The sequence below is a fragment of the Cyprinus carpio genome, chromosome B12, assembly GCF_018340385.1.
Source record: "Cyprinus carpio isolate SPL01 chromosome B12, ASM1834038v1, whole genome shotgun sequence".
Taxonomy (NCBI): Eukaryota; Metazoa; Chordata; class Actinopteri; order Cypriniformes; family Cyprinidae; genus Cyprinus; species Cyprinus carpio.
The window spans coordinates 20,727,162-20,750,826 of record NC_056608.1 but is presented as its reverse complement, the minus strand read 5'-3'; the positions used below and the strand labels follow the sequence as shown (position 1 = coordinate 20,750,826).

The following is a 23,665-nucleotide window of genomic DNA, read 5'->3' as shown; positions in this document are numbered from 1 at the left end:
ACCACAGCTTGTGTAACAGGTATTGAGTGCCACAAGGGATAAGACAGATCCAGCTACATTTCACTGGCTGCCCTAAAGCAGGAGAACTGGACACAGGCCAGCGGAATAGAACATTTATGATGAGAACAGGATGCACAAAACACATTTTTATCATTCACTGATGAAACACATAATACCTGCCACTGCTGTTTCTATCTTGAAAAGTTATAGTAAGAGTTTGTAAGTGAATCTGGACTGAATTGGCCTAACTCTGAGGAAGATGAAGCAGAATTTGAATTAGAAAAACAGAATGAGGGAATTTACTGAATTGCGATTCAACACAGTTCTTACATTACCAAAAGTTCATGTATTATATAATCAACTGAAAATGTAATTATCACTTCAGTTGTCTATACAAATCTGTCTTTTAGATCTACAAAACTTCAAACTCCAATTTTAAAAAAAAAAAAAAAAAAAAAAAAAAAAGGATGTATAAAAAATCTAACTTTGAAATGATACCTTAAACAATATACGTCCTTAGATTTAAATTCAGATCCACAGTTCTAAGTCTACCAACTTTCAAATTAAATTCTGTAATTTAATTTAAAAGGCACCCTCAAATCAGTTCTGAATCATACTCAATCGTGTTGTAATTTAAACTTTTATTTGCCAGCTAATCTTTCTGATTTGTGTTCAATGCATTTTAGCCTAAAGCCTCATGTTAAACACCATCTCCATGCATCAGCATGAATCAGTATGCTCTACATTAATTTCCGTCCAATGTTCAGGCATAGAGGCAATCAAGACTGCAGTGAGAAGGTCTCGCATGCTGCTAGAGAACCCTTCAGCACACTGAAATCCTCTTCAAGCTCAAGACTTATCAACAGAGCCCACCTCACCCGATTAAGAGGGGAGGAAAGGAGAAAGAGAGAGGAAGATCATACGGTGAGTTCAGAATAGGATGGGTCTGTATACATGAGTAAAGAAGCATTTGCTAAACCACTTAAAGAAAGCCCACATGTCACCAGGAAGAGCTTTTTTAAGGTCAGACAGTCTATAAGTGTGGCATTACACATTCATTTAACTTCTCAGCTCGCATTGTAAACACTGGCATCTTTGGCACTAATAGGTCAACAACTTGGCTAATTCGGTTCATGGTTTTTACAGTTCACCTAAAAGCAACAACAAAAAAAAAAATTCAGTTGCTGCCTTAAATTTTTAGTATAATCAACCTGGCTCCTTTCAATCAAGTCATTTAAACCTAAACTATATTAGACAGATCTAAAAACCTTGAGTTGAACCTCACTTAACGTAAAAAATTAAGTTTGGTTCAATTATTTAATTTAAAAACCTTTTGCCACGACCTATTAGATTTCACTTCCTTTTTTTTTTTTTTAACCTTTAAATTATTCCTATAACAGCCCGGCCACATGAATTAATAATTGGGGTTTCTAGCTTATAGTCAATCTTTATTAGCGATAAGGCCATATGCTACTCTTACAAGTTGATCAAATTTATAGTTATCTTCCTTTACAAATCACAATACTGATGACTCATCTTGAACTCACAACATTTTAATCCAATCAAATACTTGCTAGAATGAGGACGTCCCTCCCCTTACTGCCACCTGCCTTTGACTAGCATTAGCAAGTAGCAAATCTACATTATGCTGCGAGAAACTGTTTATCAAAATATTTCAGGAATATGTTTGGTCGGAAAAGCAATTTAACATAAAATTAACTTGTTTATTTGACTTATAAAACTTGTTGAATCAACTTGCCATTCTTATTGTTTAAATAAAGAACAATATAAAAAAGACTCTGTGATGTATAAAGATAACAGTCTTAATAAAAACCTGCGAGTGGAAAACTACTATATGGGCCATAATGGCCCCCTTTATGTGGCCAATGGGACTGTATTCCAGTGATGGACATTTACAGAGCAGGCCAGGGTGCGTACACAATAAAACACAAATGCAGAGTCAACCTGTAAAAGAGCTGAGTCTAACAGCTGGCATTTTCCCCAGCAGTGCTGGATCTAAATCCTGTCTGTTGAAGGCTGGTTTTGTTTGGGGAACTATTTCTTGGCCCAGCTCTGAGCCTATTCAAACAGAACGCCTGTAAAAGACACCAAACACTACTTTGTGAGACTCTTCCCTCAACCCTCGCTGGCCCTAAACTTATTACCTTCCCTCCAAAATAAGCCTAGAAAACAACAGCCGGGCCGTCGAGTGCAAACCTTGAGAACACTAAGAGAAAGGACCAAGGGAGAGGCGAATGCTTTGAAAGCCCATAACCATAATTATACCGAAGATGAATATCTTTGATCCGTGCAGAGCGGTGGGTGGCAAGAGCGACACCATGAGGGAGACTCGTTCTGCTAATTTGCTCTCTCAGTTATTGGACTTGAGGTGAGAGCAATTTGAATGTCCTCACGGAGACACAAGGAGGAGAAAGATGGCAGAAACTGAATACAGAAGGGCCAAAGCTGTGGCTTTGTTGTGTACAATGGAAGGAATTTGCCACGTTATCAGGTACGACCCGAGCTTGGCTTTGTTTACCCGCCAAGGTCTTTTAAGGGAAACTCTGAGGTCTGTTCTTCCTTACACGTCTTTTCTTTCTTTGTAGAAGGAGTAGTGTCCAAACCACCTGTGCTAACCTAAAGGAGATGCATCATGGGTAAACATTGTACTATGAATTCAATTTTTGAATAGTCAATGGATAATTGCATGAACTTTTTTAAATAATAATCCAAAGGGAATCTGATCAGGATAACTAGATGTTTTTGTAAGCATGCATCCTTAAGGAGCCCTTGCATCCTTTGAGTTCATCAGCGCTTATGTTGTTTCGTGAAGGGGGCAAGAAAAGGAAAACAAAAAATGGCCCTGACCTTGTCTGTGGGTTCTCATGGCAACAGTGCACAGCCCACTGTTTGTGGGAGAGAGGGGGACAATAGACATGCTAGTGTGCAGAACAGTTAACAGCCTTTAAAAGCAACAGGAGAAACATCTAATAATAAATAATAATAATAATATGATTTATTTTTATAGCGCCTTTCATGAACCCAAGGACCCTTTACAAAATAATAAAATACACCAGACAGTCAAGAGCCCAAGGACGTTTCACAAAATAATACAAACCATTGGCAAAAAAAAAAAAAAATCTCATCCACATCCAAATCTCATTCACTGCCAATATGTTGTCAGGAGCATACTGCGTGCGTGTGTAATTACGGCCACAGTGATTTTCTGACTTCCTGCTGCCAGTCTTTTTCAGTTATGCACAATACCTTTTTCTTGACTGTTTAGAACAGCAGAATTTATGACAGATGCTGAGAGGTTTAAGTGATGACAAGTAGGGATGTGATCAGCTTTTTATTATATGGGCACAAGGAAGAATTATATTTAATCATTTGTATTCAACAATATATCGATACTATACACATTCAAGAATATTTATGTACATACACTGAAAAACATTTGGTGTAGAATCAGTTTTCATCCAGAAATTGCTAGTAAATTTCACACTTAATTACAAACAACAAGTAATGCATTGATTTAAATGTAAAATTTTGAAGTTGAAAGACTGAAATTGTATTTCTGTTAAATGAATGAATAAATGAATGAATGATGCATTTATATAGCGCTTAACTGTGCATTGCTGTACACCCAAAGTGCTTTACAATCAAAGACGATAGAATATCCAAGACGTGTGACTCGTATAGTTTTGAACGGGGAAAAATGCAACGCTCAATGTGGCTGCTTAATCGCAGGAAGCCCCGCCTTCTGAATGAAAGAGCCAATCATTAATCAGTAAAGTCAGCATATCACTGCAGCTGCCATTAGAAGCGTCCCAGTTGCTATAGAAACAGTCAGCGTTCCGAGACATGCGCTTAGGACTGCGCATGCACACTGGCTGATCTAGCCTGAAAAAATATGCTTTTTATAAAGCTATTTGAGCAAAATAAACTACATTTATGACACAGTCATTGTCAGATTTCATTGGTGATTTTAAATATGAGATTTAATCGTAAGCTTAGTGAACAGTTTGGGAGAATTTAATGTTTCCCCATACAAAGTGATGACAGGCAAGTTAAATTTCCAAAACTTTTCAGTGTCACATGATCCTTCAGAAATTAATATGCTGATTTGGTGCTCAAAAACCATTTCTTACTATTATCAATGCTTAAAACATAAAACAGTGATGCTTAATATTTTTGTGGAAACCATGACATTATTAGATGAATGAACCATTAAAAAGCAGCATAAAAAAAGGAGAAAAACAAAAATTAAATATATTTATAATAATATATAATTTCACAATTTGATTCGATTCTCATTCACAAGCTTGCGATTCGATTCAATCATGATTATTTTGGATATATATCAGGTACAGAACATGCCAAATTTTTTTCAAGGAAAAAAAAAAATCTCTCAACTAATGCTGTAAAATATACATGAGAGTCAGTTGGTACTACATTACTATAAAAGTGAAGGTTAAAATTTACTGATTTGTACGCTATACAACTGCTTAAATTACACTTAATGACGTTTTTATAATAATAAAGTTACAATTACATAATATTTCAACTTCAAGTCATTATTTTTTTATATACACATTTAAATGGTGGCTGTCATAAAAACTTGACAGATTTATTTAAGCAAATTAATATGTTATATGGTGCATATATTTAGCAAAATGGGTTTATGGTCACCGAATAACGTTTTTTTTTCTGAGGTAAATGGTGACGTTACATGACATTGTTTACGAGACGTTATATTTTGACACTGATTGAGCGATTACATGAGACAGGATACTGATTGTAAAGTTGTTTATTCATGTTTATTTCGTGCTGAAACTGGTATTAATGTGGAGGAGATGATCAGTTCACATGTGCTTCGCGTTGCTGCGTCTGTTGAACTGAGGCGCTACTGCGATCTGTCTCTCCACATTAAACAGTGTCATTTATTGTTTGAATACTGCAATTCAATGGACAGAATTTGAAATCTGAGACTTTGTTTTATATTAAAAATACCAAAGCACAATTCTTAATGCGATTTATTGGTTGGGAAGTGCCCTTCAATGTTCCGTCCATTAACTGAAAACAGGCTAGAATAATAAATTATTGGGATTTAAGAATAGATATTGTTTCGTCAAAATGAGAATTGATTAAAATCGAGATATCAATATTTTTTACCCAGCCCTAATATATATATATATATATATATATATATATATATATATATATTATATATAGTATATATATATGAGGAATAATAGTAATAATTTCTTAAACAATCTTACCAAGTAAATTTTTTACAAAAACAGATATGAAAAATGTAAACGGATCATTAAATCACAGTTGAACTGAACAGTCTGAACTAATGCACGCTTGTTTTAAACTATTACTAATATTACTATTACTACCACTATTTTCACAACTATTATTAGTTTGCTACTAGTATACAGTAGTTTACGTTAATTTAATTATGCCAATTTTTCAATCATCTAATTATGGTGATGGAAAGAGTACATATGGATTTATGGTTTATGTCCGTTCAATTCAGATGGATTTAAACAATTCATTTGCAATGAATCCATTACAAAACGTCAAGAGGAAGTAACTACACTTTTACATTAAACTTCTATTCCGTCCAAAAAAAGACCACAAATACAGCTCATGTGAGGTGATTTAATCATAGGTGGCACTCCACTTTAACCACACAAAAACAAAACTGTCTTAACAATAACAAGCAGTAGAACAAAAAAAGCTGAAGTTGAAGCTTTATTCCCTTATGCTCTATAATGAGCTTATGCAATTATAAGGGAGTTATGGCTCTTGTCACGGGCCATCGTGAATGTTTATCTGCATTCTGAGGTTTAGTGGAGAGATGCTTTGATGAACATTAACATGCATCCACCTTTTAATAAAAGCATTGCCTGTGTGAAACACTAATGAAAGAAGTTGCTGTAGGCTGGTGAGGTGCCAAGGTGCCGAGTTGCCTCATTGATATGTATCATCAATGTATAATGACACACAGGTAAGGAGAGGTGACAGCACAGTTCAGCCTCCTCAGCATCTGCTTATGCATGTATGAGAGAACCAATCGCTTTGCAGTGTATGTCTGGTAGCACACGTGCGTCATCACGAGCACCTTACCTTAAGGAGAACCGTGAGGTCAGGGTGTGTTTGTCTTGGTAAATCAGTTAGAGCACACGCTAGTAATTTTGTCAGCTGAGGGGTTTTTTTGGTTGTTTTTTTAGTCTTAGTCCTGTGTAAAATATTCTTTTTAGTTCTTAGCAAATATATTTAGTCAATGAAATGTTTTAGTCATGCTGCATAATGGTTAAAGGAACAGTTCACCCAAAAATGAAAATTCTGTCATTAATTACTTACCCTCATGTCGTTCCAAACCTGTAAGACCTCCACTAGGGTGACGCGGAGGAGACAAATTGTTGAATAAAGTCCTTTTTTTCCTCATAGCTTCGTAATATTACGGTTTAACCCCAGATGTCGCATGGATTATTTTACCGATCTAGCCTTGCTACGTTTCTGGAAGTTGATCGTGTTAAGGAACCTTGCTGTCTATAGGAGGGTCAGAGAGCTTTCAGATTCCATCAAAAATATCTTAATTTGAGTTCCGAAGATAAACGGAGGTCTTATGGATTTGGAACGACATGAGGGCGAGTAATTAATGACAGAATTTGCATTTTTGGGTGAACAAACCCTCTTAACTATTACTCACAATCATTTTGCTCAAAATTATTTGCAATTACTTGTCATGATTGCTGTCATTTGAGAAATTTCATTAGAACTACTAAATTACTGAAGAAAAACGTAAACTCACACTCGTTTGTAAGTTTATGGGTTTATTTTACCTCATCTAGTTTCCTGATTTATAAAATTATAATATAAATGAACACAGTCTCTAGTTATTATGAAAATCTATACAACTTGAAAGCTTCTCGCTAAAACTGTGAAATTCCTAAAATTGAATCCAATAAATCCAATTTATATTAACCAAAAAAAAAAAAAACTTTGTATCGTGGCACAGAAGGTGTGTAAATGCATCTATTCAGCAACCGCATCGCAATCAGTATAGTCGAGATCTATGTTTAGATGTTGCAGATTTATGCAGCAAACGGCAGTCAAGATATACAGTCTGGCTGTGTTACATTTTAAATTAAGCAGAAAATCTCAAAGGCGAATGCTAAACTCCAACTTATATGTTTGTCAATGTTTTCAGATCATCATCTTTTTTCCTAAGGTCATGGTTGCCAGATCGCAAAGATAAAGGAAAACTCTAGACAGAAAATGTGTCCTTTTAAAAGAAAAGCTCTAATTTGAACTCTTGACATCTGGCAACCTCAAGCATACAAACTCATGGAGGACTATATTTTTTCTCTTTGTTTTATTGTTGTAGAAAATATAGAGAGATTTTGGATATAGAGAGTTTTTTTCACAACTATATTTAAGTCTTGTCTTTTTTTGTCAGTTATAAAAATTTCAGTGTCTCGTCTTTGTATTGAAGAGGTCTGAATATTTTTTCTCAGTTTATGTTAACAAAACTAAAGGGGTCATATGATGCGCCAATCAGGTTTAGCTTTGAAGGACAAGCTGGCATTGATGCTGCACCAACACTGGCATGATTCTACAGTCGTCAGCTGGTTGGAAGTACAGAAGAGCAGGTGGTTCCTGTCTAAGCCACCCAAAGCCCCTGTTGGTGAGCTCATCCTCTTAAGGTTTACTCCTCCATGAGTGTCTGCCATGGGGGGAAAGAACACCACTGATACCACTAATAAAAAAAAACTCTTAGTCTACTCATAGATGGCGCTGCCATATGGCGTGCTGATAAGACACAAACAGATAAGAAAGGCGCTTAGTTTGGTTTGTCAGCGAATCTAGATAATTACTTACTAGCTTAGACCAGCAAGAACTGGTCTTGTTGTTCACCAGCAAACATGCGTGCATGTTTTTGAGCCTGTGTTTATATCTTTTTTCTACACTTACACAACCTCATTATATGTTAGCACTTGCAGTGTTGTTCTCTTTCTCTATTAATGGGGATGACTGCACAAACATAATACACAGTGTCAAAACCTTTCTGTACATGCTACTAATCCCATCAGCCCTTGTATAACCAGTTTTCATTGTTATGTCCAAGTCCTTGAATGTAAACATGACCACCTCAGCTGACCGTCCATGGGTCTGAAGTCAACATTAGCCATAAACTGTATCTAACTAAAAACCAGGAACCACAGAGGAAGACAAGTTAGCATCTAGCATCCACCAACAACTTAATAATATGCTACACTGTAGGTAAACATAACAACAAAATGTGTTTTGAAGACAATCACATGATTATGGAAGCCTGTTTCCACCACAAAATATAAAATAAATAAATAAGGTAACTGCAAATGTTTACCTATATCTCAAAATTCAGACATTTTACTTAGAATTGTGAGCTATACCTTAATCTCAGAATTCGGACTTACTTTCTCGCAATTCCAAGTCTACATTTCACAATTCTGGCTTTTTTTCCAGAGAATTGTGAATTTACATATCGCAAGTCTGACTTTATTTAAAATGGCAAGATTTCTCAATTCTGAGAAAAAAAAGGTCAACACTGGGAGATATAAACTCAGAACTCTGACCTTCTTTTCGCAATTCTGATCTTTTTGCCTCTGCCATTTCTGTTTTTTTCTGCAAGTTTATATTCTTTTGCCAGATACTTTTAACCAAAGGGACATATATTCATGCAATCCAACAATTAACACTAAATAAATCAAACCCTTTGGACATATATTCATGCAATCCAGCTATTCATGTTAAATATATCAAACCTTGGTATTGCTAGCAACACAGTCTATACTTTGAATTTCAGAAGTAGCACTTTTGTATTGTTCTGCTATAATTGTAAATCAAATGAATGTCACCCTGTCTGACACATCCCAGCAAATACAGTTATAATTACAACAATTAATCAATCCAAGTTCAGAGTGAAATGGGTGAAAATAATTATAATGATTGCCTGCTGTTGCAGACACAGGCAAATGAAATGATGTCATGCCGTGCTAAGGTCTCACAGCATTGGTTAATTGTCTCTGTGACTCAAACCCTTGAGACAGAATATCTGACTGCACTCGCCTCATTCACTAACACCGGGCCTGGTTAGCACCTGGTTATTACAGCCAATGAGAGCTCCAGAGACACTTAAACTAGACGTGGTTAATGTCGTCATATGATTTTCCAACCAATTTTAAAACAAGACTTTAAAAATTATACTAATCTAATCTAAATCTAATCTAATGGACACTGTCCTCACCACCTAATACATTTATATTAAAACATAAACTAAACATAAACAAAACAACAAAAAAACTAATGACAGTATGGTATTGTATGGAATCCTGTTCGCACCATGCAAAGAATATATATATATATTTTTTTTTTTTATATATATATATATATATATTTTTTTTTTTTTTTTTATTTATTTATTTTTTCAAAATTGTGAGATATAAATATTTCTGCCACAAAAAAAAAATTATAAAAAAAAACAAAAAAAATCTGATTTGTGAAAACCTCAGACTTTGTCTGAATTTATCTTTTGATATTTCGCAATTCTGAATTATAAAAAAAAACAAAAAAAATCTGATTTGTGAAAACCTCAGAATTTGTCTGAATTTATCTTTTATTTTTTTATTCTGTGACAGAAACAGGCTTCCATAGTATCAGAGTATCAGTCATTAGTGTTTTGAGTAATAAAATCTGGACCGCTTTGCATCTTATTCTGGCCAATAACCACCCACTTATACAAGAAGAGACCGCTTGACCTAGAAAACATGCATACCTGTTACTAGTTTAAGCATTTTCTCTAAATAGCATGAGCGCTGGACTCATTAAAAGCAATGCTTTAATCAGAACCTGGCTGATTTGAATGGCCTGAGTCACCTGCTTAGTGCCTAGACTGAAAACAACAGAGATCCACCACAAGAGTACACAAAATGTACTCAACACAAATTACACAAGTACAGAGCAAGAAACAATGAGAGTGCGCAGTCATCTTTTTGAGGCAGTTATTCAAAAACAACATATACTTCAGACTCTATGCCCCCCCCCCCACACACAAACACATCATCCACTTTGTCACAATAACTGACACATCTGTTTGGTCTCACCTGGTCATCCACTTTGTGGGCTATAATAGTGGCTCCTTCCTCCAGTTCAGCATCACTTAATGGCCGGATCCGCAGGGCCACCTGCAAAACAATAAAAAAAAGGTAATGCACTGGTTTCAAAAAGTATTTGAACCCTTAACTATTTTTTAAAAGCATGCATACCACTGAATCAAATAACAATAAACCAAGTGGCATTAATTTAAAACAACAACAGCACATTTAAAAAAATAAAAAAATAATAATTATATTATCATTATGTTTTTGTTACTATATTACATATTTTACAATTTTATATTTTTACTTATTTTATCATTGTGTTGAGTAATATTTTGTATAGAATGCAGTGAAATTCATACATTGATTGCATTATCCTTGAGAAAAAAAAAATGGCAGCAGTTGACATTAATCAAACGTGAGCGCTGTACTCTCATTAATTTGCATTTCAAGGGAATTTCCATTTGAGTTTGCAGGAGAATTGATTTGCACACAACCAAAGTTTCTTATGCTGAAGTAACAGGTCACGGTACAGCGATGCAGCTCTACAATCTAAGTAGTTAATTATACAGTATGAATATTATAGCTGGAGGTTGTTATTGCTTGTAGAGCAACAAATGTCATCATTTAATATGCTAACGGGAAGAGGCAAGACATGTTCTTTTATGTTGCTCACAGCTAATACTCACATAAAGTCACTGCAAATGTCTCCACCTAAATATGGGCCACAGATTTACAGAGCAATTTATTATTATTATTATTAATATATTATTAATTTTCTAATCATATAGAAACTGGACTACAAAAGGTACGTGACTGTCTCACATTTACATTAGCTAGAGCACAGTAATGATGTATTACAGTGGAAAAAGAGAAAGGGAACTTAAACTGCCGCTGTGAATTATTGAGGGGGGGCAAAAGATCACTAGAAAACAGGTATTAAGCTCCCAGAGAATCTAAATATAACATGTTTAGACTGTCAGACTGAAATCTGTCCAGGGGTTTTAAGTACACAAGCTGTCAGTGAATGAAATGTGACCATAGAAAAAAATAAAATTCACTTTTTTTTGCTTTATACATTTATTTATATTAACTCATGTATTTCTATCACATATTTGCATATAAAGTTAATGGCTAAACACAGTCGAAACTCTGACATGTGCATGCAGTGTGCAGAAACCAAGTATACACACACGCTTAGTTGTTGCATATTTATTTATTGTTTATTATTTGTTATATGTTATATATATGGATATTTATTGATGTTCATATTCAGATTTCATGCGTTCTATAACTGATCATATCTAATGTATTAAGTTTTTCACAATTTTTAATAATCTTTTTGCCTCACTGGTTCATTTTAAATTATTCTGTAATATAAGAAATTAATTTTAAATGTAAAAAAGATAAAGATACAAGATATGCAGATAAAACATGAGCTAACTATATCTCAAAATACACATACTGTGTCTATGCACATTGTAACTCTATACTGTAACTCTGCACAAGTGCATCAGAATGCATAAATGTATATACTCTATGTAACATTATAAATACATTATTATTATTATTGGTTGAAACAAAGTCTACAACTACAAGATGTTGTTAGAATATAAGCTATATATTTGATGATAAACAAGAAAAAAATATGTAAACACAGTCTCTAATCTACATAGATACATACACATATTTGTCTGAACACAGTCTACAAACATTACATGACACAAGTGCAGGTAAATAATAAGTCACTGGACTTAACGTACTGTCAGCTGATGATCCTTTGATTCTCCAGTGTCCTTCATCGTAATGTTTTGCGGGACGTTTTCACGGCTATTTGTCAGCTAAACCGCGCGTCGCGTGAAGAGAGCACAGCAGACGCCGCGCGGTCATGATTCATGCAACAATTCACCTGCGCTTCTCTCTCTCTCTCTAGATTTTAAAACACGCTGAACGGTGAAACGCGGGTCGCGAGCGTTTCTTAAACGCCCGTGAAGTCCGTCAGGTCCATGTTCTGAGGATGTGTGTTTCTCCACCCACAGTAAACCGTGCGTGAGTGAGTGTTGTGTTTGTGATGTCCCTAGAGATGAGCAGTAGTGCAGTGCGCACTGAGAGGCGTCATTCACCCGCTGATGCTGCTTCACTCAGGTGGACAGACATTCTGAGGCAGCAGCGAAACCTGCTGGTCAGGAATTGTACTACAGCTTTCTTCGATTCAAAACTGTTGGTCCTGTTTAGTCAGTCATAGTTAGGACTGGGTTCTGAAACAAATTTCACGATTCGATTCGATTCAATAACGATTATTTTGGATATATATCAGGTACAGTACATGCCAAATTTTCTCAAGGCAAAAAATCAAATAGAAATCTCTCAACTAATGCTTTAAAATATAGGCTACATGAAAGTCAGTTGGTAACGTTGCTACATAAACGTACTATAAAACTGAAGGTTGAAATTGACCGATTTGTAGGACATAAAAAAGCAAAAAATTAAACTCAATTTCTTAAATAATTAAATAACAAATACACAATAACAAAATAATAATTGTACTTCAATTCGTTTTTTAATATATAACTCTATGGATTTATTCAAACAAATTAAACATTGAAGAACAGTAAAAATTATAAGGAATGTCAGGCTATATGGTGCATATATAGTATTTAGCAAAATGCCCCTCTCGACAGTTTAATTTTCTATCTGACTAATGAGTTTATGGTCACCGAATAACGTTTTTTTTTTTTCTGAGGTAAATGGTGACGTTACCATTGTTCACGAGCCGTTATATTTTGACACGTTTGCGCGGCTGAAACACTGATTGAGCGATTACATGAGACACAGTACGGATTGTAACGTTGTACTCTTTCTTTTAACTTACCTTCGGATGTTTATTCATGTTTATTTTGTGCTGAAACTGGTACTAATGTGGAGATTATCCGTTCACGTGCGCCTCGCGCTGCCGCGTCTGTTGAACTGAGGGCTGTCACTCCACATTAAACAGCGCCAAAAAAAACAAAAAAAATTCATATTTTATTCAGACACTGAAATGCTATTCACCTATTCACACAATACCAGGTTTTTTTTTTTTTTTTTTTTTTTTTAAATATTGAATATTTTCAACAAACAAATAATGACAAATATAATCAAACAATATTGAATATTTTCAACTGACTAAACTGATTGTTATGAACATTTTTATATTTTATTACAAAAAGTCACTACCAATTTCACAATTCCATTTCAGACAACATCATCTGATGCTATTTTTAGAATATGTAATCACACATTAATCAAATACAAATGCTTAATGTGCTTTATTTAATTAAAGTCAACATGAAATCAATTTACGTTCTTAATGCACATTCCTGGGAAATAAATGCTTAATGTGCTTTATACAATAAAACAAAACACGAAATCAATACACATTCTTAATTTAAAGTCAACATGAAATCAATTTACGTTCTTAATGCACATTCCTGGGAAATTAAATTAAATCTTTTATTTGTATGTCACAATACACAATACACAAAATCTCAAAACATTACATAGTCACAATTCAAAACTCCAAACCATCCTCCCCACATCAAATATTAAAATATATAAAATAAAAAAAAATAAAAGTTTTCTCACTGAATATCCCATTTCACTCAGAAATACATCACATTATGGAAGTAAAACGGGTTGCGGACATGATCTGAGTATGAGAACAGCTCTGTTTTGGCAATAGAAAGATTTCTCTTCGTGTAAAGGACGATATACCATTAGTTTAGTGCTCCTTCTGGAAATCTTTCTCTTCACACACACCTTTCACACAAAAGAAAAGACAGATCAAAAACTATGAGACCAGCCAAATTACTATTTTATCCAATTAACTGCCTAGAAATCATGTGAGACACATAAAACAAACCTAATTATAACCCCCCTCGTTATTGTCCTTGAAAAGGCCAAAACCATTAATCACATGAGCCTTTGAGTAGAAAAGCCTATAGCAATACACTTCTGATGCTCACCAAGCTCAAATGCCTCCTCACCAATCACAGTGGAGCACAAAGCATTCTGGGTATAGGCGAAGTAGACTTTATTTATTTTTCTTTCTTTGTCTTTCACAATAGAGCTTTTTCACCACAGCAATCAGGGTTATATATAGAGCCCGGGACCCTTATCTTATTGGAGCAACAGTCTAAACATGGGGTGTAATTTGTTTAAGCTCAACAAAGGGGGGCAAAGGGGGGCAATTTTAACCACAGATGTGTGGTTAAAAACCTTGATTAAAAATTTTAGACGTCAGATCTGACGTTTAAAACATTAGAATAAACATATTCACTCAAGAAGCAGAACATCCTTCACCTTATCTCGTTCTTTCTCCTCTTTCTTTTTCTCAGCTTCCATGATGTCGAAGAACTCTCTCTCGCACGCGCCACCAGCTCCTCTACGCTCTCCTCTCCGTCTGCCTCTTTGCCCTCGTCCTCTTGGCTCTGTTCAGAGCGGCTGCGTTCCTTCAGAGAGTCATCTCTCTGTGCCGAGCTTCCAGAATCTTCTCCCGCTTGGTCTCGCGTTCATCTGTAGCTACAAGTGAGCCAAAAACTTTAGAAATGTTGTTACCATAGTGGTTTCAAACTCCAGCGAGACTGCACCAATGGCATTGTAAAGGTTCCCCTTTTTACTAGGGTCCAGTATGGGTTTCTCAGTTGGCTCACTCATCTTCCGAATGGTTTATTTCTTTATTTTTAGACTTTTGTGTAATTGCACACAGACCTGACCATCTATAGAAGCCGAGAAGATGTCTGTGCCTGTCTTCGACTGCAGCCAGATGACTTTGTAGACAAGATCTTTAAGTCTATGTTCGATGGTGGACATCTCTACTGGCCGGCTGCCTTTATGAGTGTCTCAATATGCTGATAATGGGTTAAATAACAAGGTGGTTATGCATAATTTTACAAAAAAACTCAAGGCTATTCATGTGCATTTACACAAATACATTTACAGATGTCATTCCGAAGTACATACTCATTTCATTTTTGCGTTCAGTACCATAGACTATTAGTCTAGCCATTAGAATTTTGAAATCTGTTTTATCTAGCAAATGCTATTACGACAAGGTCAAAGGTACTTTTTTTCCATTAACCATATTTTATTAAGAACTAAAAAGCGACTGAGGCCAATCTAATTACACCACTAAAAGAGCTCAGATGGTCATATGCGTTTTGGCTGCTGGAATAGAACATGATTAATTGTGCATTCCAGAGAGGGGATCAAGTGATCAAACCTACCAATTTGTCCATTGTAGCTTCCCCCAACAAGAATGTGTGAATCTTTTGGGTTGTACTCAAGACATACAAGCGGAGATACAGGTTTCAGTGTCATTTCAGGTTTATTGGGATTTTCTGAAAGTGATTTTTTATATATATTTTTGTCTTTACTACTATATATGTAACACATGACTCCTTTATATCACAGAAAAAGAGCTGTTCTTATGTTATACCAATGTCCCACATGTAGGAGTCGAAGCTCATTGGGTGCTCTTTGAAACTCCAGGGAGGAGTAGGCGACAGCAAGTTTATGCTTGCCATTGGGGTGCCAGGACAAACTGGTGGCTGTACGCTTCACTTAATTCGGGTCTCTAGAAAAAACAGATACCACAAAGATACCCAAAGTATTAAAAATTATATGACACAATTGTTCTATTAATGTAATTAATTCCAGAAAAAAAAATAATAATTAGATTTTTTAGAACAAGTCTATCCTTATGTGTACTTGACAACAATAATATATATATATATACACACACATAAGATCATTATATTAATGCATCCTTGCTGAATGAACTATTAATTTTGCTAAAAAAAAATCTCATCCCAAACTTTTTGTATGGTCACACATACGACAGAAAATAAGTATAAAGTATATTTTGAAACCTCCTCATCCTCATCCTCAACCTCAAAGAACTTGTCAGATGTCAGTGGCGTTGTTCTGCTTGCAACAGTGTTCCATTAGCTGCAATGGGCAAAATCGGGCTTGTTTTTCAATAAAGAAATCAAAAACATATCTTCTTAGATTGAAGTCTTGTCACATATATTGCTCATATAATACTTGATGTTTGACAGTTTATGGCACTCACACCAGCAATCTGCATGATGGTGTTTTGATAGTGTTCATCCTTCTTCACTTTCTTCCTGTAGTGGATGGTCACCTCCATGTCCTCTGGATTGAGATCTTTGGGCCCCCCTCCTTCCACATGCTTTACTCCTCGTGACTCTGATTCAAAGCGCTCTGTGTTCAATTCACCTGAACATGACAAGAATTTCATGATGATTCAGTCCATGATGGAAAATAATTCATATAGTGTTATAGTGTTAATGCTGGTCTCACCTCATGCTCGGACATTTCCTCTGCACACTGAACTGTCACATTACACAGATCTCTCTCAGCGAGGGACGTGTCAGGAAGAATGTCCACATGCAGCTCAGCTGGATGGTCGGAAAAGTTACACTGGGGTCCAAACTCACTGCGCTTCTTTGTGTACACATATGCAATCTCCATTTTAGCTAAAGGTAAGAAATGTTAAAATAGGATTGTGTAAACAATTCTTGATTAAATATGCATTTTTATACTTTTATTTTTTTTTTAACATTAAGTTGTGGGTTAAAATTTTTGCTTTCACTAGCTAATTTTAAATGGGCCTGTAGGGTAATATCTCTCTCTCTCTATATATATATATAACACATAAATATTTCAATTAAAAAGGTCATAAATGTCTCTATAATTATTATTAATAATGTTTTAATATATTTTGTTTAAAATAGTTAAACAGAGGAATTATATTATGTCACAAAGAGGTGACATATTATGGGTGACAACAGTTTTTAAAAATACAAATATGCCATATATCCCTTCAATTAATGAGGTCATACATTTTTCTATAATTATTATACAGAGTTTTTAAGTTTTTTGTTTATGAAAATTTTTAGACATTTTGTGTTTTGTAAATAATGATTAAAAATAGTTCATAAATGTTTGACTAAACAATGACTAAATATGCTTTTATAAAGCCTCTGTTCACAAGACTGTCTACATAGTGCTTACTAAACGTCTCGTTCCTGAAAAAAACTTAAGTCTGAACTTGCTTCGTTTATGTAGCAGCACCACAGTAGTAGCCCTAAAATACTTCCCCCTTCTTTCCTGTGAAGAACGTCCAGTCAAACAGCAGCACAACAATATCATAAGGTCTTTAAAAACAAAGTATGATTATTATGTAGGCTACATTTAACTGAGTCAATGGTTGTGCTTTTACACATTAAACATAACATACCAAGGAATGTATAAGTCTTGGCAGACACCCGTTTGGTGTTACATGTTTCAAAATAAGACATATGACCCCTCTAAAAGAACATCCCTAATAAAGCACCCACAACAGCACCAATCTACATTTTCTGCTGCATGCAGTAGGCAGAGTCATACTACTAGTACAGTAGTGTACTAGAACAGTAGTACACATGCCTGTGAATGAGCACTGCCTGCAGGCTGGACTAAAACTAACTCCAGCAGCAAGCTATTTTTTTTTTTTTCTCACAGCGGCCTACCAGCCATCGGAATGTGCTACCAGCTTCAAAAAGCAGCAAAAGTCATAGCATAATGCCGCAGACTTTAGACTGTGAAAGGGAGCATCCTTCAGATGAGACATTAAACTGGCCTCCTGACATTCTGTCGTCCTCAATTCCCCACCTTAATCATGAATTTGACCTCATTGTTTAAGCAGATAGCGCATCCTGATGGCCATATTCAGCTTGTCAGGATGCGCTACCCCTCTATTAGAGCAGCTCTATTAAGGCGTTGACTACGAATGCAGCTGCTGCGTGCAGTAGGCAGAGTCTGGTCCTTCCTGGTCCAGTGCACTGGTGGGAGACCGTTTGTGAAAATGTAGTCTCAGCCTCAGACGTCACGCCCACGTACTGTTGGCTAAACGTCTGATGCATATGGGACACACAAGTGGAAACACTTCAGGAGTGTCGAAGTCATTATCGGATTGGTTGAATTCTACAGGATTTCTGGGAGACGTGTATAACAAATACATGATGTAGCTAAAATAGTCGATAAAGTAGGCTAACTGTTTTCACAGAATTAGTATTATAATAATCAGGTTGTCATGTAACTTATGCAGTTTATTAACACTTGGCCAAAATAATTATATATTTTTGTAGTTTCATAATTGTTTAAAGGTTTACATTTTGTTGCAAAGTCAAAAATAGTGTTTTATGGCAGCATTATCGGTGTGACAACATACCCCATATAGTGTAAAAACATGCCCAGCTGGCTAAGTGGAGTGCCTATACATAAATATTACTTTCAAAAATAACTGTAATACTCATAGATCTAAATTCAATTCAAAATGAATTTTATTATATCCATGTTTCTGTCCTCTAAGTTAGACAGAAATTAAGCACCAACCTCAGTGTCTTTAACACAGTGCTATTTATGCACCCAAAGTATTAAAATCAGTTTAAAAAATGTATTAAAAACAATCTAACTATGCAATAAACCAAATGGATGCGACCATAAACCTCAAATGAGAACACACTGTGCAAGCATCTGTCCAAGTAGCTGATTTTATCAAACAACATACTGAAAATGGCACACAATAATGGAGCAAAGAAAGAAATACAAATAATCACACAACACTGGTTATCATACAGGTTATTTACAGCTGGTCAACAGGTTAATACAAAGCATATGCATTTGTATCATGGGAAGAAATTGGCTCAGAGTGCTCTCTAGAGTTGATATGAGAAGATCTGCGATTTTAAGTTCCAAGTAAAATAACTCCTCATTTGTGCCTGCTGGAAATGAGGTAAATGTCTCTCAGGATGTCACAAACATCACTTGTGGAACACTTTTTGATCATGTTGTCCTAAAAAAAAAATGCCTCTACATGCATAAAATAAACAGAAAAGCTTTTATTCCCCGCTCCCATACATACACACCAGCGGTCGCTCACTGAGGAGAAAAAAAAAAAACAATGAAAGGGAAAGAAAACAAAGGCTTTAGAGGCACAAAACATGCTTCCATTCTTGGCACAAAACACATTAAGAAAACAAAAGAGGCTTCACTTCAAAATAAGATGATGCATTAGTATCTGTACAGTTAGCCATCATAAAAAGTGATGACATGTCCATGAAGTCCACTGTGCACAGTAGCTAAAAAATTTAAGATACCTTTTCATGAGTAACCGCTTAGAAAAGTACCTAGCAAACCTACTATGATGATGCTAGCAATGCTGCACACTGTGTAGGACTAAATGTCCAATGCACAGAATATTAATACTTCAACCAGTGTCCACACTTATATGTACACAATCTTTAAAATGGCAAATGGGTAACCTTTATAAGGTAATGTACTCTTGTAAGAAAAAATGCTAAATTTCTATGCCTAAAAATAGTGGTCCCACTACAACTATATAACTATTAAAAAAAAAAAAAAAACTTATAAAAAAAAAATAAAAATCAAAAAAAATAAAAATAAAATAAAAATTGTTTGTGTCAGTGTTGTTCTTGTTAACTAAAATTAATTGACATAATTTTCAGTCACTGAAATAAAGGTGAAATGAAATTATATTAGATAAAAAAAATGTATTAGAAAATGGTTTACACTTTATAATAAGTCGCCCTTTACACAGTAAAAATACACCTAAAAACACAGAAAAATAAAAAAAACAAACTACTATATGGTTAGAGTTAGAATTAGGTTTTGTCAAAAATAAACACACATAAAATTAATCAAAAACAATTAAATTAAATTATAACAAAAAAAACATTTAAAGTGCATAAAAGACATTTAAATTAAGTGATACAAAAATAACTAATATAAATAGATCTTATATACTATTTTCAAAAAGTGTGTGTGTGTGTGTGTGTGTGTGTGTGTGTATATATATATATATATATATATATATATATATATATATATATATATTACTAAAAACACTGTTAGCAGGGTTCCCACACCTTGGTTAACTTCAAATTAAAGGACTTAATGTGGAGACACATTTTAAGCGAGAGCAAGGTTACATCGTGTTACCTTGTAAGATACATTGTTACAGTTTTTATGTGTCAAACACAATAAAACATTTATACATTTAAAACTAAAAAAAAAAAAATCGTTACCATCCTATACTGTATTCTAAAAGGATCTGATATTAACTTTTTCATTAGGGTAAAAAAAAAAAAATCGTTACATCCTATACTGTATTCTAAAAGGATCTGATATTAACTTTTTCATTAGGGTTCCCAACTTTAGAAAATGAAAATAAGGAACAACTGTGATACTTTATAGGAAAATAAGGGACGGAATAAGGGACGCTCAAAATATTTTTTTCTGTACCATGCTGTAAAAAATGAACGTTAAAATAACGTAAAAATACTACAAAAAAAAAACATTAAAAACCTTTAAAATAAATAATGGGTTTTTAACTGTATTGTGAAAAACTGTATTGGACATTACATGTAATTTTATGGTAGTATACCGTTTTTTGGAAGTAGAAAAAGACTGTTTAATTTACAGTAAGAAACCGTAAATTGACATTCCCAGAATTCCCTGCATTACATTTCAAATATAATGTTTTTTTTTTGTTTTTTTTGAAATAACTATACTTCTTAGTTTTTTCTTATCAGTTTTAAATTAAATTAAATTTATGCATTTAGCAGACGCTTTTATCCAAAGCGACTTACAGTGCATTCAGGCTATCAATTTTTACCTATCATGTGCTCCCGGGGAATCGAACCCCCATGCGCTTGTTAACGCAATGCTCTACCACTTGAGCTACAGGAACACATACAGTTTTGTATGTATATTAGGGTTGTGTGTTACACCTAATACTGTTAAATGAATGTTTATTGGATGAAATCATGTGACTTTCTCATCACCACCTGCATTTGGTGGTTATCAGTGATGAGACTGTGCACTTTCTTAGTATTTAAAAGCTGTTTGTGATAAGTTTTGGTTCATCATGTGACTTTCTCATCACCACCTGCATTTGGTGGTTATCAGTGTATTACAAAGGTACAAAAAAGATTTCAGTACTTCAATAGGTTGGTATATTAACATTATATTATTAATTATTACCATTATTTAACCATAGCTGCCATTTTTTTACCGTAAATTTTATGGATTTTTTTTTTTTTTTTTTACAGTGACAGAGTGTAATTTCTGTGTCTACAGTCAATTGTGTTTATAAAAGGTTCTCAGAAAGAATCTTATTTGTTTTGCTTAACCTATGTACAATTATTCTAAAAATAAAGTGTAATGTCATACAAAAAATGTCACGCATGCTATACAAAAAGCATTGGCCTAAGTAAATTTTACCTCTATAAAATTGTGACTGCACAAATGGTTTAGTAATTTAGGAGGTGAATATCCTGTGAAATTACATACAATACAGCATAAAATTTGAAAGTATAACAACTGAACATCAAATAAAGCATTTTTTTTTAACAATGACATTTAAATTTTTGAACTAAAATGTTATTGCAACCATTTAGCGTATGAATTCACGAAAATTAATATTTTTCAATTAAACAGAACTTGGAGTGTGTGGGCTGATTTTGGTGCTTGAATTTGTTCTTCAATATTAATGAGGTCCAGGTTTAGGAATATGCTAGAAGTTACAATTTAAAAAATGTGTCATTTCGTTTTTTCTATTTAACAACATTAACTTAAAGATGTCTTCCCTCAGGTAGATTGAATGTTTTCTTGCCTAGCTGGATGTTGTGCTTATGATCAATAATCACTTTCTTTGCATTCACCCACACTGATTTGGTGAAATCAAAACGCGCATGGTGAAGGGGATTGCCGTTAGCGCGAGTGAAGTGGGAGCGTCCAGGCGGCAGAGGATTTTTCAAGTTCTTAAAGCCTTCCTTGAGCGGCTACGTTCACAATTCAAAAAATTATTAGTGCAAAAAGAATGATTAATTTGTTCTTTGTATGGTCTATGCTCAAATGGCGTATGCCTACAAATAGCTTTGTATAGCTTTCATACGGAACGCTTCTCTGATGCCTTAAAAACGGGACAATTCCATATTATACTGAACAGTTAGCAACCCTATTTTGCATGAATTTTATTTAAAAGAGCTTAGGCTCATGTTCTGTAAACAGAAGTTTTAAGATTACGCTTTTAAGTTTTTCTTGCCTCATGGGTTTACATTATCTTAACAAGCAAAGCAATTCAACACTGATTTATACTACTACTACTATCGTTGTAGTTTTGTGCGCGCGTGAACATCATGGCAACGTACAACACAAAGTAACACTTAACGTAACACGTAAATGCGCGTAACTAACGTAAATCAAGCAAGCTAGTAAGTTAGTGTGCATAGGCAACATTAGCGAACCTGAGGGAATAATACGGATTTTTTTCCAGAAAACTTCTTGCACAAAATAAATTCACAAAAGTACTTTCAAGGACATGTATCTATGTGTGTTTATTTTCAAAAACTTTCCAGGGCCTTGAATTTTTATTTTTTTTTAATTCACAAACTTTCAAGGATTTCAAGGGCCCGTGGGAACCCTGTGTTAGGTACAATGTACTGTTTGTGTTCAGTTTGTATTGTAACACTTGCTATTGAGATTGGATGCAGTTAAGGTGAGGGGCAGGTTTTATGGTATGGTTACAAGTATAAGTACAATGTAAAGACATGTACACAAAAAGTGCAATGCATCAAATGGTTAATTGTAATGTTAAAGTTAAAGACACTTAATATAACGTGGGTCCAAAATAGTTTTTGTTACCCATATCGAACAGTTTCTGCAGTTGAAAAGGCAATAGGGAAGACCAACAGTCTGTTTGATAAAAAATATGATGTAAACGTACAAATAAAACCGATTATTAGAGAGAGGATATTTCAGCACCTCACAAAAATATGTCAGTAGTGAGGGAAAAGAAGCGTCGCACCATCAGAATGATTGACAAACACACACATTCATGCCAGCACCCGTACGGACACACACTGAGTGCTCTTAAAATGACGTTCGACTTTCAGACTGTGCTCTTTTAAGATTGGTGCACACACATGCTGGCGTGAGAGTTTTCCTTATTTCCAGCAAGTGAAGACTCACACCAGAGGACAACAGATCAGTTCTACGCTCGGAAATCCTCCCCATAGTGTCTGATCTGGTCTTCGGTCATGGAGAGGTAGGTGGCTCTCATGGTTGGAGAGTACTGTGAAAAACATCCACACAGAAGTCACAAATTGACAATATATACATCGCTTAGAACATTCAAGCAAACAAGAACCATTTTTCAAGAGTGAGATGAAAATGAACTGCACTTGTATAAGTCACCAAACAAAATTACAATACAACATAAAAATACTACAGAAAAATCATCCTGAAAACCCACCAACACATGTATGCTAGTGGCCAGACAACATTACAATATGACAGAAAAATGCTCTTGTAAATGCATTCTGACCTCCTACCAACAGGGGGCGTGCTCTAAATAGCTCATCTGTGTCTAACATACAACATAT

At 34.7% G+C, this 23,665-nt stretch overlaps 2 protein-coding genes and 1 pseudogene across 3 annotated transcripts in view; all 3 read right to left on the bottom strand.

Annotated features, from left to right (window-relative positions):
* Positions 1-12,304, bottom strand: part of LOC109107481 (kinesin-like protein KIF19) — a 43,342-nt gene extending 31,038 nt beyond the window's left edge. The window contains exons 1-2 of the mRNA XM_042735939.1: positions 11,918-12,304; positions 10,161-10,241 (exon numbers count right to left, since the gene is read on the bottom strand). Of these exons, the coding sequence (XP_042591873.1) occupies positions 10,161-10,241; positions 11,918-11,956 (120 nt within the window). The 5' untranslated portion in view covers positions 11,957-12,304. The remainder of the gene's footprint in view (positions 1-10,160; positions 10,242-11,917) is intronic.
* A 2,164-nt stretch (positions 12,305-14,468) lies between these two features.
* Positions 14,469-16,790, bottom strand: LOC109091003 (annotated as a pseudogene).
* A 4,472-nt stretch (positions 16,791-21,262) lies between these two features.
* The window catches only part of LOC109073883 (protein tweety homolog 2-like), a 52,226-nt gene continuing 49,823 nt past the window's right edge, over positions 21,263-23,665 (bottom strand). For both annotated transcript variants that reach the window (XM_042735933.1, XM_042735934.1), the window contains one exon: positions 21,263-23,355. In XM_042735933.1, the coding sequence (XP_042591867.1) occupies positions 23,275-23,355 (81 nt within the window). In that variant the 3' untranslated portion in view covers positions 21,263-23,274. The remainder of the gene's footprint in view (positions 23,356-23,665) is intronic.